General features: G+C 47.0%; 1 protein-coding gene across 1 annotated transcript in view; it reads left to right on the top strand.

The window, feature by feature from the left end:
- The window catches only part of PRPF8 (pre-mRNA processing factor 8), a 23,422-nt gene that overhangs the window by 3,492 nt on the left and 5,809 nt on the right, over nucleotides 1-14,121 (top strand). The window contains exons 2-31 of the mRNA XM_009885220.1: nucleotides 42-210; nucleotides 902-1,066; nucleotides 1,165-1,383; nucleotides 1,965-2,177; nucleotides 2,457-2,582; nucleotides 2,660-2,765; nucleotides 3,351-3,541; nucleotides 3,727-3,846; nucleotides 3,925-4,114; nucleotides 4,297-4,416; nucleotides 4,760-4,894; nucleotides 5,005-5,134; nucleotides 5,523-5,719; nucleotides 5,818-6,024; nucleotides 6,114-6,277; nucleotides 6,648-6,774; nucleotides 6,894-7,086; nucleotides 7,443-7,630; nucleotides 7,844-8,082; nucleotides 8,600-8,746; nucleotides 8,976-9,186; nucleotides 9,541-9,657; nucleotides 9,744-9,991; nucleotides 10,079-10,258; nucleotides 10,748-10,883; nucleotides 11,481-11,650; nucleotides 11,971-12,100; nucleotides 12,283-12,429; nucleotides 12,666-12,826; nucleotides 13,499-13,690. Of these exons, the coding sequence (XP_009883522.1) occupies nucleotides 42-210; nucleotides 902-1,066; nucleotides 1,165-1,383; nucleotides 1,965-2,177; nucleotides 2,457-2,582; nucleotides 2,660-2,765; nucleotides 3,351-3,541; nucleotides 3,727-3,846; nucleotides 3,925-4,114; nucleotides 4,297-4,416; nucleotides 4,760-4,894; nucleotides 5,005-5,134; nucleotides 5,523-5,719; nucleotides 5,818-6,024; nucleotides 6,114-6,277; nucleotides 6,648-6,774; nucleotides 6,894-7,086; nucleotides 7,443-7,630; nucleotides 7,844-8,082; nucleotides 8,600-8,746; nucleotides 8,976-9,186; nucleotides 9,541-9,657; nucleotides 9,744-9,991; nucleotides 10,079-10,258; nucleotides 10,748-10,883; nucleotides 11,481-11,650; nucleotides 11,971-12,100; nucleotides 12,283-12,429; nucleotides 12,666-12,826; nucleotides 13,499-13,690 (5,038 nt within the window). The remainder of the gene's footprint in view (nucleotides 1-41; nucleotides 211-901; nucleotides 1,067-1,164; nucleotides 1,384-1,964; nucleotides 2,178-2,456; nucleotides 2,583-2,659; nucleotides 2,766-3,350; nucleotides 3,542-3,726; nucleotides 3,847-3,924; nucleotides 4,115-4,296; nucleotides 4,417-4,759; nucleotides 4,895-5,004; nucleotides 5,135-5,522; nucleotides 5,720-5,817; nucleotides 6,025-6,113; nucleotides 6,278-6,647; nucleotides 6,775-6,893; nucleotides 7,087-7,442; nucleotides 7,631-7,843; nucleotides 8,083-8,599; nucleotides 8,747-8,975; nucleotides 9,187-9,540; nucleotides 9,658-9,743; nucleotides 9,992-10,078; nucleotides 10,259-10,747; nucleotides 10,884-11,480; nucleotides 11,651-11,970; nucleotides 12,101-12,282; nucleotides 12,430-12,665; nucleotides 12,827-13,498; nucleotides 13,691-14,121) is intronic.

Raw genomic sequence — 14,121 nt, 5'->3', positions numbered from 1 at the left:
GGGGGACCGGCCCTGCCCGCGCCCCCTCTCTGTCCCTGCAGCTCGCAAGTGGCAGCAGCTGCAGGCCAAGCGCTATGCGGAGAAGAGGAAATTCGGCTTCGTGGACGCGCAGAAGGAGGACATGCCCCCCGAGCATGTCCGGAAGATCATCCGCGACCACGGCGACATGACCAATAGGAAGTTCCGTCACGACAAGCGCGTCTACCTGGGGTAAGGGACCCCCCCTGCTGCATGACACGGGGGAGTCGAGCTGAGTCGTTTTCTGCTGCCCCTGTCAAAGTTCCTCGTTGGTCGTTGGAGGGAGAGCCCCTTCTCCAAAGGGCTTTCCGTGTCAGTTGTGCATAGAAAGCAGCATAGTAGCTCGAGGAGAATGGGATAACCAATTGCACTAGCGTAGCAATGCATGAAGAGATAAGCAAAATAAGTTGTTGCTTTCAACTTTTGAGAAAAACATTACTCTGGATAACACATTACTTTAGAAGTTGGGGGAGAGTATGAAGTAGCCAGCTTACATTTTTTGCAAGGTTAAAAAGCATCGTGAGTGCTTCTTTGCTGTTTGGGTTCAGAGGGCTGTCTCATGCAGATCATGATCTGTTGCACTAACTTACCATTAGCCACAAAAACTCTAGAAATGCATTTGAAATTTTTATTTTTTATATGTAATATTCTTAATGTGTGACAATCTCTCAGAAGCTAAATCAGTAGAAAACTTTTTTGTAGTCCAATGCATGAAGCTGCAAGGATCGAAAAAGTAGTTTGTGGATTTGTGACTGGAGGCCTTTATGAACAGGTTAGATGATCAGTTTTCAGGAGTGAAAGGTGTAGAGGTAATTGCGGCAGATCAGTGGCTATTCTCTTGAGATCCCTTCCAACCCTGATTTTCCTTGATTTCTTATTGTAGTGCTCTGAAGTACATGCCTCATGCTGTTCTGAAGCTCTTGGAGAACATGCCTATGCCCTGGGAGCAAATCAGAGATGTTCCAGTCTTGTACCATATCACAGGTGCCATCTCTTTTGTGAATGAGATTCCTTGGGTCATAGAGCCGGTGTACATTGCTCAGTGGGGGTAAGTGCCTTCTTCCTTCGCCCTGGTGGGAACTTGTGAGCAAACACTTGTGCATCTGCGATAAAAGCAATGTTTAACGTTCTCTGGGTTTCTGCCAGGTCGATGTGGATTATGATGAGGCGAGAGAAGAGGGACAGGCGTCACTTCAAGAGGATGAGATTCCCCCCGTTTGATGATGAAGAACCTCCTCTGGATTATGCTGATAACATCCTGGATGTGGAGCCCCTGGAAGCGATTCAGCTTGAGCTGGATCCAGAGGAGGATGCCCCTGTGCTGGACTGGTTCTATGACCACCAGCCACTGAAAGACAACAGGAAGTACGTGCCACAATTTGCTGCAGGGGGGAAACACGCACTACATAAATTACCTATACATAGCAGTATATATCCTTTTGTTGTGTTATGCTGGGCTACATGTGACGTTGGTGGGGAAAGAAAAACCTTACCTCAAGGATGGGAGGGAGAACCTGATTGTTGTAAGGCGATACCTCTTGTCTTCAGCATCCAGCAAGGGCAAACAAGGCCTCTCTTGTCCAGAAGGGCTGCTGCCCAATTGACTGCTAAAACTCTGATGTTTCTTTCCATGCCATAAAGATGACAACCTGGATTGTCTAGTTGGAATTTTAATTGATATTTGCTAGGAGTGCACAGATGATGTTTGGATAAGGAGGAGGAGAGGAACTGGAGCAGTTGATATTTTCTGGGCAGATGTAGTCTATAGTGGTCTTTAGCAGTCCTGCAGCCTTTCTTTCTGTCTAGAGAGGCCTGTGTGTTAGCTCTCCTTAATATTTTCAGCAAATGATGGGCAGTGAAAGGTGTTCTGTTATTTTTGGTCCTTTGGTAAAGGCCCGGTTGTCTTCTGGATGTGTAGTGAGTGTCTGTGCTTTGTTCTTTTGCAGGTATGTAAACGGTTCAACGTACCAGCGTTGGCAGTTCACTCTCCCGATGATGTCCACGCTGTACCGGCTGGCTAATCAGCTGCTCACTGACCTTGTGGATGACAATTATTTCTATTTGTTTGACCTGAAAGCGTTCTTTACTTCCAAGGCGCTGAACATGGCTATTCCTGGAGGTCCCAAGTTTGAGCCTCTTGTTAGAGACATAAATCTTCAGTAAGTGTTGGGTTTAGGAAGAAAGATAAGTTGTTATCTGGGAAGAGGGCTGGGAAGGTTCATGTGCTATCAGGTGTCTTGCCTTGGGTGAGGTATTTGTGGGTGTTTGCTCTCTTTCGCATTAAATCTGTGATGTGCTTGCTGCTTTGGACACTGAATGGTTGCTAGTATGAAGGGAAGGCTAAAGGAAAAGCATTGATATCATGTCTTCAGTCAAAAATGTTTGTCTTTCTGTCGTCCTGAATGCTCGTGTAATATTTTCTTTTTGTCTCATTTGAGGGATGAAGACTGGAATGAATTTAATGACATCAACAAAATTATCATCAGGCAGCCAATTAGGACAGAGTACAAAATTGCTTTTCCATACCTGTACAATAACCTGCCGCACCATGTCCACCTGACCTGGTAAGTGCAGGAGCGTCAAGAGCAGGGTGAGGAGGGGAAAGCTGTTGGGATGCTCTAATACATATTGTGTATTGTAGGTATCATACTCCAAACGTCGTTTTCATTAAAACAGAAGATCCGGATCTTCCAGCTTTTTACTTTGATCCACTGATCAATCCCATTTCACACAGACATTCTGTCAAGGTGAGTCACTGTCCAAGAGAGCCTGTGATAAACCCTGCGGTTGGGCTCGATGATCTTCAAGGTCTTTTCCAACCTAAATGATTCTGTGATTCTGTGTGGAGGTGATGGGGCTTTAGTGTCTTGTTTGTAATCTTGTTTCTGATAGTGGCGCGCACACATATATATTTCAGGAGAAAGCAAGAGCCCTTTCACAAAAAACCCCGCAGTCGTCACTTGTAGTCTTTTTCTACTTCTGGAGTTGCACAAAGCTGTTTCCTTTGATCTCTGTAGGGTAAAGCCCAAAGCATAATTCACTGTTAATTTAGAGTCTTCTGGTAGCTTATTTATCTTTTTGGTTGCCCTTGGCATATTCATGGAGCTGACTTCTCCCTTGAGTTACATCCGTGACATCTAGCTTAGGGTCTAGTAGCCAAAGTTAGTTCTCATGCCCACTGGATCCTTGCAGAGTGTGCTTTTTGCTTCTCTGACACTCAGCACTGCCACACTCCTACCGTGAGAGCAGAGAAACGGTTTTACTTGGTTAAGTCTGAAAACTGAGGTGAAGCAACCAGGAAACAGATGTTGTGTGGTGTTTCTGCATTTCAGAGTCAGGAACCGTTGCCTGATGATGATGAAGAGTTTGAGTTGCCAGAGTTTGTGGAACCTTTCCTGAAGGATACCCCACTCTACACAGATAACACGGCCAACGGCATTGCCCTGCTGTGGGCCCCGCGGCCCTTCAACTTGAGGTCTGGGAGGACTCGGAGAGCTCTTGATATCCCACTGGTCAAGAACTGGTGAGTTCTTTCCTGTGGGAAGGGGTGTTGTAGTGATTGTGACTTTATTGTCTTGTTGCAATGAAAATGAAATAAAGACATCCTGTGGTGACTGGTTTATAGATATTTTAGGAGAGTTTCTGGAGACTTGCTGTTCTCTAAGGTATGTGAGTTACCTGAGAAATTGAAATACGTTTTATTCCTAGGTATCGTGAGCACTGCCCAGCAGGCCAGCCAGTGAAAGTGCGAGTCTCCTATCAGAAGCTACTGAAATACTATGTTCTGAATGCGCTCAAGCACAGACCGCCCAAGGCCCAGAAGAAGAGGTAAGTGGGCATCTGTTTGACGGGGAATTGCTGATCTGTATAGGGGGTTGAGCTGATTATGTTCTCTGCTCTCTCCAGATACCTGTTCCGCTCTTTCAAGGCTACAAAGTTTTTCCAATCGACGAAGCTGGACTGGGTGGAAGTAGGCCTGCAGGTGTGTCGCCAGGGCTACAATATGCTGAACTTGCTGATCCACAGAAAGAACCTGAACTACCTTCACTTGGATTACAACTTCAACCTGAAGCCCGTGAAGACCCTCACCACTAAGGTATTGGTCCATGTGTTATTTTACTCAAGAGTAGAGTTCAGCTGAAGATTGTTAAGTACCTAGTGTGGTGAGACAGGCCACAGTACCTCAACTGTTCAGTTGTTGTACAGACTGACCAAGTTGGAGCTGTTTCACTCTTATATAAGATTGTTACATAAAGCCTGGATTTTTGTCTCTTCCAGGAAAGGAAAAAATCTCGTTTCGGTAATGCTTTCCATCTGTGCCGAGAGGTTCTGCGGCTGACTAAGTTGGTGGTGGACAGTCACGTCCAATACAGACTTGGAAATGTGGATGCGTTTCAGGTAGGCTAGGTTTTTTTGTTTGTTTTTTGGGTTGGTTTTTTATTTTTAAGTGAGGAGGGGAAGTTGAGAGGAGGCGTTGAATTACTGGGCGGGCTTATGTAGGATGCACAAAATGACTGAATGTTGCAGTGTTACGGAGAAGATGGGGAACAACGAAAGCATGCAGCACTGCATGAAATTCTGCTTTTACCCTGGTTTATAAGAATTGATCATTGTATGAGTCAGTGTTAGGAGCTTTGTATGGCCTAATACACTCCGCTCCTGGCTGTAAAATAAACCTGGCTTCTTGAGGCAATGTATGTAGCATTTATTGTTATCTCTGACTGCGCTCCCTACGTTTCAGTTGGCAGATGGCTTGCAGTACATCTTTGCCCATGTGGGTCAGCTGACAGGAATGTACCGATACAAGTACAAACTGATGAGGCAGATTCGTATGTGCAAGGACCTGAAACATCTAATCTACTACAGGTTTAACACAGTAAGTTCTACCTTTCCACGTGATGGTGACCTGGCATAAACTGAGCAACAGGGGAGCGATTCTGGAATGTCAATAAGTGACCTGCTCTTACCATGTCTCTCTTCTTCCAGGGGCCTGTGGGCAAAGGTCCTGGCTGTGGCTTCTGGGCTCCAGGCTGGAGAGTATGGCTGTTCTTCATGAGGGGCATCACGCCACTGCTGGAACGCTGGCTGGGGAATCTGCTGGCCAGGCAGTTTGAAGGTCAGCACACTGTGTAAATCTTGGAGATGGGAGGAGTGTGTGGTAAAGATTAATACTGTTTACTTCCCAGCTTGAACTCCAGTTTTCCATTCCAAGTGGTGGTCTGTATCCATGCTTCATACCAATCCCAAGAGGTATTGACCGTTTTAGAGCTCTTATGAGACCAATGGCCCCAGAGTAGATTCCAAACAGAAGTGGGATTCCCTGCTCCACAGCACTATGGGGGTCCATAGCCTCCTAATCACCTACTCCAAACCAAACTCATCAGTGATGTTGTGGCAGCGTAATTTCTTCAGACATCTTTCACGCCTGTGCACTCACATATTAGGAAGAGGGAGGAGCGCTGCCCAATAATGTCAGAACTGCTGAAGTACTTTGCTTTTTCCAGGCCGTCACTCAAAGGGTGTAGCAAAGACTGTCACAAAGCAGCGTGTGGAGTCTCACTTTGACCTGGAGCTGAGGGCAGCGGTTATGCATGACATTCTGGACATGATGCCGGAAGGAATCAAACAGAACAAAGCTAGAACCATCCTGCAGCATCTGAGCGAGGCCTGGCGGTGCTGGAAGGCCAATATTCCCTGGAAAGTAAGTCTCTCACTTGGCCTTTCGGTTCAGTTTTAACATCTCTCAAGTAGAACTGCTCTTCTCACTCCTGCTTCCCTCACGTTACTGTTCCTCTCCAGGTACCAGGGCTGCCAACTCCTATTGAGAACATGATCCTGAGGTACGTGAAGGCAAAAGCTGACTGGTGGACAAATACAGCTCACTACAACAGGGAGCGGATCCGTCGGGGTGCCACTGTGGACAAAACTGTCTGCAAGAAGAATCTGGGCCGGCTGACCAGACTCTACTTAAAAGCTGAGCAGGAACGGCAGCATAATTACTTGAAGGTACTTCTGGCCTGCCTGAGGTTGCTCAAATTTGTGCTGTTTTCATAGAGAAGCTTTCTCTGACTAATGCTGGTGGTGTGGTTCTGCAGGATGGGCCTTACATCACTGCAGAAGAGGCTGTGGCTGTGTACACAACCACAGTGCACTGGCTGGAAAGCAGGAGGTTCTCACCCATTCCCTTCCCGCCGCTGTCCTACAAGCATGACACCAAGTTGCTCATATTAGCCCTGGAGAGGCTGAAGGAAGCTTACAGGTAAGCAGTGGGAAGTGACTTGTTCTGCCAAGCAGCAGACGTCTGCACTGGAAAAGGCATTTGAAGCTGGTTTGTTATGCATTGTTCTTGGGTTGAGTGTGCCATAAAACTTGATGTCCTGATGGACTGGTAAAGGCTATGGGTTGTGGTACAGCTGAGACCACTTGGGGGTTCTTCATGGACTCTGCCACTTGGGGCAAAAACAATACCGTGCTTGTAAGCGTTATTGGGCATCTTGGGGACGTGGATTGTGAAGAGTTACGGGTCTTGTCTTGATCCGCTTGGTTGAACAGCGTCTTTCATCAGTTCAATACAGTGGCCATTGGTTTGTTCATGCTTGGGTGCGTGAGCTGTTCTGTCTTGCTTTCAGTGTGAAATCTCGCCTGAATCAGTCGCAGAGAGAGGAGTTGGGTTTGATTGAACAGGCTTATGATAATCCTCATGAAGCTCTGTCCAGAATCAAACGACACCTTTTAACTCAGAGAGCCTTCAAGGAGGTAAGTGTCCTGGTGAAAGCCAGACAATACTAAAAGTTACACTGCATTTAGGAACTAAATAGCACTAAAACCTTGTTCTTTGTCAACTATAAGCCTCAGTTTTGCCTCTTCTTTTTTAGGTGGGTATCGAGTTCATGGACCTCTACAGCCACTTAGTTCCTGTTTATGATGTTGAGCCCTTGGAGAAAATCACAGATGCTTATCTGGATCAGTACTTGTGGTATGAGGCTGATAAGCGACGGCTTTTCCCTCCATGGATCAAACCTGCTGACACTGAACCTCCTCCACTGTTGGTGTACAAGTGGTGCCAAGGTTAGTGGGATCTTGTATTACATGCAAAAATGAGTTTTCTTACTGGGAGCCGCTTCCTGCAAGTCCCATTGGGAGCTGAGTTTTCATATTTGCAACTTGCAATCAATAGTTACTACACTAAGAGGCTGTATTTGTAGGTTAATATATATATGTATATACTGGAGGAGGAGAACTTCCGTAGCATTTGTGGTTGGTTACATATTTCTGTTCCAATTCCTGGATAGGCTGGAAGGACCAGAGGCTGAAAAATCAGACATTACAGGAAGTATGCCGATTTCCTGTGCCCAGAAGGGTGCTTCTGCACTCTGAGAAGTGCGTAGTGTCAGGTAACATGACAAGCTGGTTTGTCTCCTCAGGCATTAATAATCTGCAAGATGTTTGGGAAACAAGTGAAGGTGAATGCAATGTGATGCTGGAATCTCGGTTTGAGAAGATGTATGAGAAGATTGACTTGACATTGCTCAACAGGCTGTTGCGTCTTATTGTTGATCATAACATCGCTGACTACATGACAGCCAAGAACAACGTGGTGATCAACTACAAGGTGATGATTGCTGTCAGGAAAGGGGGTGTGTGGACTGTAAGATGGAGAGGTTTTGGGCCCATGGAGGAGGAGGGGACATGAGACTTGCAGAGAAAGAAATGATGAGGGAGTAAGAAAACCCTTCTGGGTCCTGCTAAAGAGTAACTGCTCAGGTGAAATGCCTCTGGTATATTGTGACAGTCAGGTTCTCACAATTTGCCATCATTTCCTCAGGACATGAATCACACAAACTCCTATGGCATTATTCGTGGGCTGCAGTTTGCTTCCTTCATTGTCCAGTATTATGGGCTTGTGATGGACCTGCTGGTGCTGGGTCTGCACCGTGCCAGCGAAATGGCTGGGCCTCCGCAGATGCCGAATGACTTCCTCAGCTTCCAAGACATTGCCACTGAGGTGGCCCATCCTATTCGCCTCTTCTGCAGATATATCGACCGTATTCACATCTTCTTCAGGTGAGAGCTTTGGGGCCCTCCTTCCCTCAGCTGAACTTTTGTTCTGGCATCTTGCAGCAGATGCTGTGAAAGCGGGAATTAGTATGCTCCTACTCAAGGTTCCCTTTGCTAAGAAAGCTCAGGAATACTTGAATTGACAGAATTCCCAAAACAACCGGGTGTCCACATGCCTCCTCTTGCTGTCTCGGTTTGCTTTTCTACAGCTTCACAGGACCAGTTAGAAAAGCAACAATGTCAAAAGTTAAATTGTTACAGATTTTCCACCCCTTTCGGGCTTCCCAGCAAGTCGATAGGAAATTTTATGTCTGTTCATAGAAAGATAACCCAAACAGTCATGGGTTGCTCTATGCTAATGAAACTGAAGCCTCCTTCAGTGGGAGGGTAAAGAAATTGGGTAGTTACCTTCAAACATGCTATGGCAAACAGCTATCCATATGCAAGTCCTTATCTGTTTGGGCAGACTGGTGTTCTGAGAGGTTGGTCATGTAACTCCAGATCCTATTCTGTGCGTTTCCAGGTTTACAGCAGATGAGGCAAGAGACTTGATTCAGCGGTACCTGACAGAGCATCCAGATCCCAACAACGAGAACATTGTAGGCTACAACAACAAGAAGTGCTGGCCCCGGGATGCTCGGATGCGCCTCATGAAACATGATGTGAACCTGTAAGTGCTGCTACCTGGAAAAAACGAGTGGTGGGAGAGTGGGAAAATTACTTGTAACAAGTAACTGTGGGAGATCGATAGGTGCTCAGTAAGAAGGGGTGAGGGGACTGTGCTGTAATTCTTGACAGTGAGTGATGGGTGTGAGAGACTACTACTGTGAGAACTTGCCCGGTTTCTGTTTCACTTCAGTAACAGACAGCCTGTCACCATGCACATCTTGGTTTTTCAGTGGTCGTGCTGTATTCTGGGATATCAAGAACCGCTTGCCTCGATCGGTCACCACGGTGCAGTGGGAGAATAGCTTCGTATCGGTTTACAGCAAGGATAACCCCAATTTGCTGTTTAACATGTGTGGTTTTGAGTGCCGCATCTTGCCCAAGTGCCGCACCAGCTATGAGGAGTTCACCCACAAGGATGGTGTCTGGAACTTGCAGAATGAGGTAGGGTGAGGGTTTGACAGGGTGGGAGAGCAATCCCTGCTTAGCCCGTACCTGGCATCAAAGCAGGGTTTATACCTGCTGGCAGGGAGATGCCAAACAGCATGAATTTTTTACCAGCTGTGTAACTGGGACCACTAGCAGGTGGAATTAAAATGAGCTGGGTATGAACTTCCCTTCCTGAGAGGGATGGGAAATTCTTGGCTGGGGATGAGTAGGGACCTGAAACTGTAGAGGGTGCTGTTTGGCCTCGTCTCTCCCCGTGTTTCATAAACGCCAGATGGCAAGAGCTGGTCTTACAGTCTGTGTTGGAGAGAGGGCTCCCAGGAGGGAACTGATGTCCCTGTGCTTTTGTAGGTCACCAAGGAGCGCACAGCTCAGTGCTTCCTGCGTGTGGATGATGAGTCTATGCAGAGATTTCACAACAGAGTGAGGCAGATCCTTATGGCATCTGGCTCCACAACGTTCACTAAGGTAAGGTGGGAGGAAGGTGTGTGACAGAGCTTTTTGCAGATGCTTGGAAAATGGGCTGAGAACCGATCCTTTGCTTTCTTTTCTAGATTGTCAATAAATGGAATACAGCTCTGATTGGCTTGATGACATATTTCCGGGAAGCTGTTGTAAATACTCAAGAGTTGCTTGATTTGCTGGTGAAGTGTGAAAATAAAATCCAGACTCGAATCAAAATTGGTCTGAATTCCAAAATGCCCAGCCGTTTTCCGCCAGTGGTGTTTTACACCCCTAAAGAGCTCGGAGGGCTGGGCATGCTTTCCATGGGCCATGTTCTCATCCCACAGTCTGACCTGAGGTGAGTTGTGCCTTCACAGGTCACACTGCCACAACCTACTGTAAATTCGTATTGCTCCTATCTCACTCTTGTGCCTCTTTGCTGCAGGTGGTCCAAGCAGACAGATGTTGGCATCACTCACTTCCGCTCAGGAATGAGTCATGAAGAGGACCAGCTCATCCCAAATTTGTATCGTTACATCCAGCCATGGGAGAGTGAATTCATTGATTCTCAGAGAGTATGGGCAGAATATGCCCTCAAGCGACAAGAGGCTATAGCCCAGAACAGGTATGTTTCCGCATGCAATCGGATCTCTCTGTGTCTGTGTGTGGGGACAGGCAGTGGGGGAAAGCAGCGCATTGTCTCGGGGTTCTGGAGAACTTGCTGGCCCCACGATACATGCTACAGGCCACCTGCAAGCTGCTGTCTTACCTCTGGAGGAGGTGCAGACTCTGCAAGCAGATACTACGTCCATGGCACAGTTTGAGGGAAATGGTATGCCAGGTGGAGCCAGGAAAAGCTGACATCAGACCCATTTGCAGTTTGTTCTGCGCACTTGCAAGGACAGGCTTTTCCTTTTGGCTGTTTGACGTCGGCGCATTCATAGTGATGGCTATGGACACCTTGCTGAGCCTCTGAGTGCTTGGCATTTCAGAGCATCTCCTGCCAGAGTCCCGAGGCCTGTATTATTTCTGTGATCACATCACCTGAAATACTCATTAATGCATTGCTCTAAAATTGAGAGGTAACAAAGCGTGGGGATTTTTTTTTCTTCAGGCGTCTGACTCTGGAGGATCTGGAGGACTCATGGGACAGGGGAATTCCTCGTATTAACACCCTTTTCCAGAAGGACCGACATACCCTAGCATACGATAAAGGATGGAGAGTCAGGACTGACTTCAAACAGTATCAGGTATTGACCGGGAATTTCTCTGGCTGAGCATGAGGTTCAGACAATGTCCTTTCACCTTGCATTATTGTAGGTGCACTTCCGTGTCTGTCACTGCAGGAAGAACTTAGAGCCATGTGTTGGGACTAGTAGAGGCTGTTGAGAACCAAATGCTCCAAAATCTGTAGCTAGCCGCTTTGGAAGCATTTCAATAGATTGCAGCATCTTTGGGAATACCACACAGCGTATATGTGGGAATACCACACAGAGTATTAAGAAATCAGTTCTGGAGAAGGAAAAAAAGGTTCCAAAACAAACATTCCAAAATCTTAAGTTTTAATAACAGTGGAAAAATGTATTATTTAAAGCCTCTAGTGGTGGTTCTGTAGAAGGCCAGTCCCTGAAAGATAAAAACATCATCTTAGATTCTACCCAGTCTGAGTTGCGTAGTAGTACTGACTGAACTGATGGTGTAGATGAGCTGTGTCCTCGAGGACTGAGGGGATGAGGCTTTTTACTTGTTAGCTGACATCATCATCATCGTCTTGGTTCCTACAAGTAGTACAGCCAGGCTAAATGATCTGAATACAAAGCTGCTCACTAGTGTGCTGTTGTCTCCAGGTCCTGAAACAGAACCCGTTCTGGTGGACACATCAGCGCCACGATGGGAAACTCTGGAACCTGAACAACTACCGCACAGATATGATCCAGGCTCTTGGTGGAGTGGAAGGGATCCTGGAGCACACTCTCTTCAAGGGCACTTACTTCCCCACGTGGGAAGGTCTCTTCTGGTAAGAGAAACTTTGATTTAGCCTTGTCTTGCAAACCGGAGCTTAGTGGTGCACCAGGAGGAGCCCTCAGCTCAAGCTCTACTGGTTCTGTTGAGCCTTTTCCATTTTTCTGTGATTGAGCACGCTGCATAATTCAGTTGGGAGGGCACCTGGGACTGGGCTGTAACTGAACTTCAGCATGCAAATCCATGGAAATTTATTTGCGTGAAACAATCTTCCCCACTCCCAGTGTGCGTGTTCCCTGCCTCTGTTTTATGTGGCACGTGGCAGGCAGCGGATATGAGGGACATCTTAGAGAACTGGTTGTCTGCCTTTTCTAGGGAGAAGGCCAGTGGCTTTGAGGAGTCCATGAAGTGGAAGAAGCTGACAAATGCCCAGCGGTCGGGTTTGAACCAAATTCCAAACAGAAGATTCACCCTGTGGTGGTCTCCTACTATTAACAGAGCCAACGTAAGTATCTAGAGTTTGTACCTGTAGAAACTTCCACTAATTGAGAGCAGTTAATTGATCTAACTAATTCTTTCAGAACTTCTCTTAAAGATGAACTAAACCTCCTCAACAGTAGCTGTTCTGTTTTCTAAACTTCATCAGTTGTGCTGTTGCCTGTTCTCACAGCTCGTTTTCCTTTGCAGGTGTATGTTGGGTTTCAGGTGCAGCTGGATTTGACAGGCATCTTTATGCACGGCAAGATCCCCACACTGAAGATTTCTCTCATTCAGATTTTCCGAGCTCACTTGTGGCAAAAGATCCATGAGAGCATTGTCATGGATTTGTGTCAGGTGAGCAGTATGTTGACTCATTTTGTTTCTGTGCATGCTCCGTGTGTACTAACGGCCTCCTGCTAGCAGCAGAGCTTGTCCCAGGGATGGTAGCAGGGGTAGCCCTTCTTCAGCAATTTGACAGGGAAGGGGAGGGAACAGGATTTCCCTGGGTGCCTGTTTTAGCTCTGTGTTAACGGTAGATTGATTAGCTAAGTTGCTTAAACATCATTCATCTTCGACTGCCTTTTCCCCAGGTGTTTGATCAAGAGCTGGATGCTCTGGAGATTGAGACAGTGCAGAAAGAGACGATCCATCCCAGGAAATCGTACAAGATGAATTCCTCATGTGCAGATATCCTTCTCTTTGCTTCCTATAAGTGGAATGTGTCACGTCCATCATTGCTTGCAGATTCCAAGTGAGTGCTTCCCTTTTCCCTCTCCTTGATCTTGCTGCAGAGCAAAGCTGCTGAGCCAGTCATCCTGAGCCAAAGCCTGTATCTCTTGGGCACCTAGGGTTGGTTTTCTCTGGGGACATGGGAGGACACAATCACGCCTGGCAAAGTGCAGGGCTCGTTTGGGTAGATGGTTGCTGCACCTCCTAGCACAACCTTCTGGAAAACACGAACACTATCTTTGCTGCTGTTCTCTCCTCCAGTTGATTTTTTTTTTTTTCTCCCCTGAGCTCAGGAGCTCTGAGGGGTTCTTCAGGAAACCCCACAAAGCTGTGCTGTCCTAGGGACAAAATCTGGCATGAACTGGACACTGTCTACACCCGTGCTGTGTTCAGTTCGACTGAACCTTCACCAGACAGTCCCTGGGGGGGAGAACCCTCATGACTACACAGTAGAGGAGTAACCGTGCCGCTTTGTTTAAACCTGCAGCTGAACCCCGTTGGTTGAGGGTTTCTCTTGTCAGCTTCTGTGTTCAGCTGCTGTATGAGGAGAGTAGGATCCTTTTCAGGATGTTATGCAGATAGTAGCTGGCTTCAGTGTTCATGTTTGATGGCAATTACTCTCTGTCAAAGACGTGCAGCAACTGCAGGAGAGTTTTGTACAGTATTAAATTGTTCTGGCTTGCTTTCTTCTCAGAGATGTGATGGACAGCACCACCACTCAGAAGTACTGGATAGATATCCAGCTCCGCTGGGGAGATTACGATTCCCATGATATCGAGCGCTATGCAAGAGCCAAGTTCCTGGACTACACTACGGACAACATGAGTATCTATCCGTCTCCTACTGGTGTGCTCATTGCCATTGATCTGGCCTATAACTTGCACAGGTGAGATCTGCGCCTTCTGTATTTTAACTGTGATTGGTAGTTCGTGGCTGTGTCTTCGTGTGTCTCCGGACTGGGTTGTATTCTAGGCAGGAGGGTGAGGGGAGAAGGCAGAAACCAGCGGTATGCAGTGGATGGGACAGGGCAGTCCTTTCAGGTTGCCTGGTGCTGGCTTATTCAATAATAATGATTTGGTTCTCCCAGCTCACTAATCATTTGTTTTCATAGAAGATTTGTGTCAGACTCTTCTTGGAGCTAAAGGACAGGCTTTGTTTAAAGGTCCCCTGCGACTGGGGACAACTGTTCTTCACAGGAGAGCTGGGGGAAGGTCCCAGCAAGCAGGACTCTGCTCCGGTGTGCTTGTTAGAGAAGATGCAGCTTTTCTGGGAGTGCAGCATGTGTGTGCTGCGGCTTCCCGCTGAGAGGAGGTGTAG

Source organism: Charadrius vociferus, unplaced genomic scaffold, assembly GCF_000708025.1.
Source record: "Charadrius vociferus isolate BGI_N301 unplaced genomic scaffold, ASM70802v2 scaffold54, whole genome shotgun sequence".
Taxonomy (NCBI): domain Eukaryota; kingdom Metazoa; phylum Chordata; class Aves; order Charadriiformes; family Charadriidae; genus Charadrius; species Charadrius vociferus.
The sequence above is the reverse complement of the archived record's forward strand: the minus strand, read 5'-3'. Positions and strand labels throughout refer to the sequence as shown.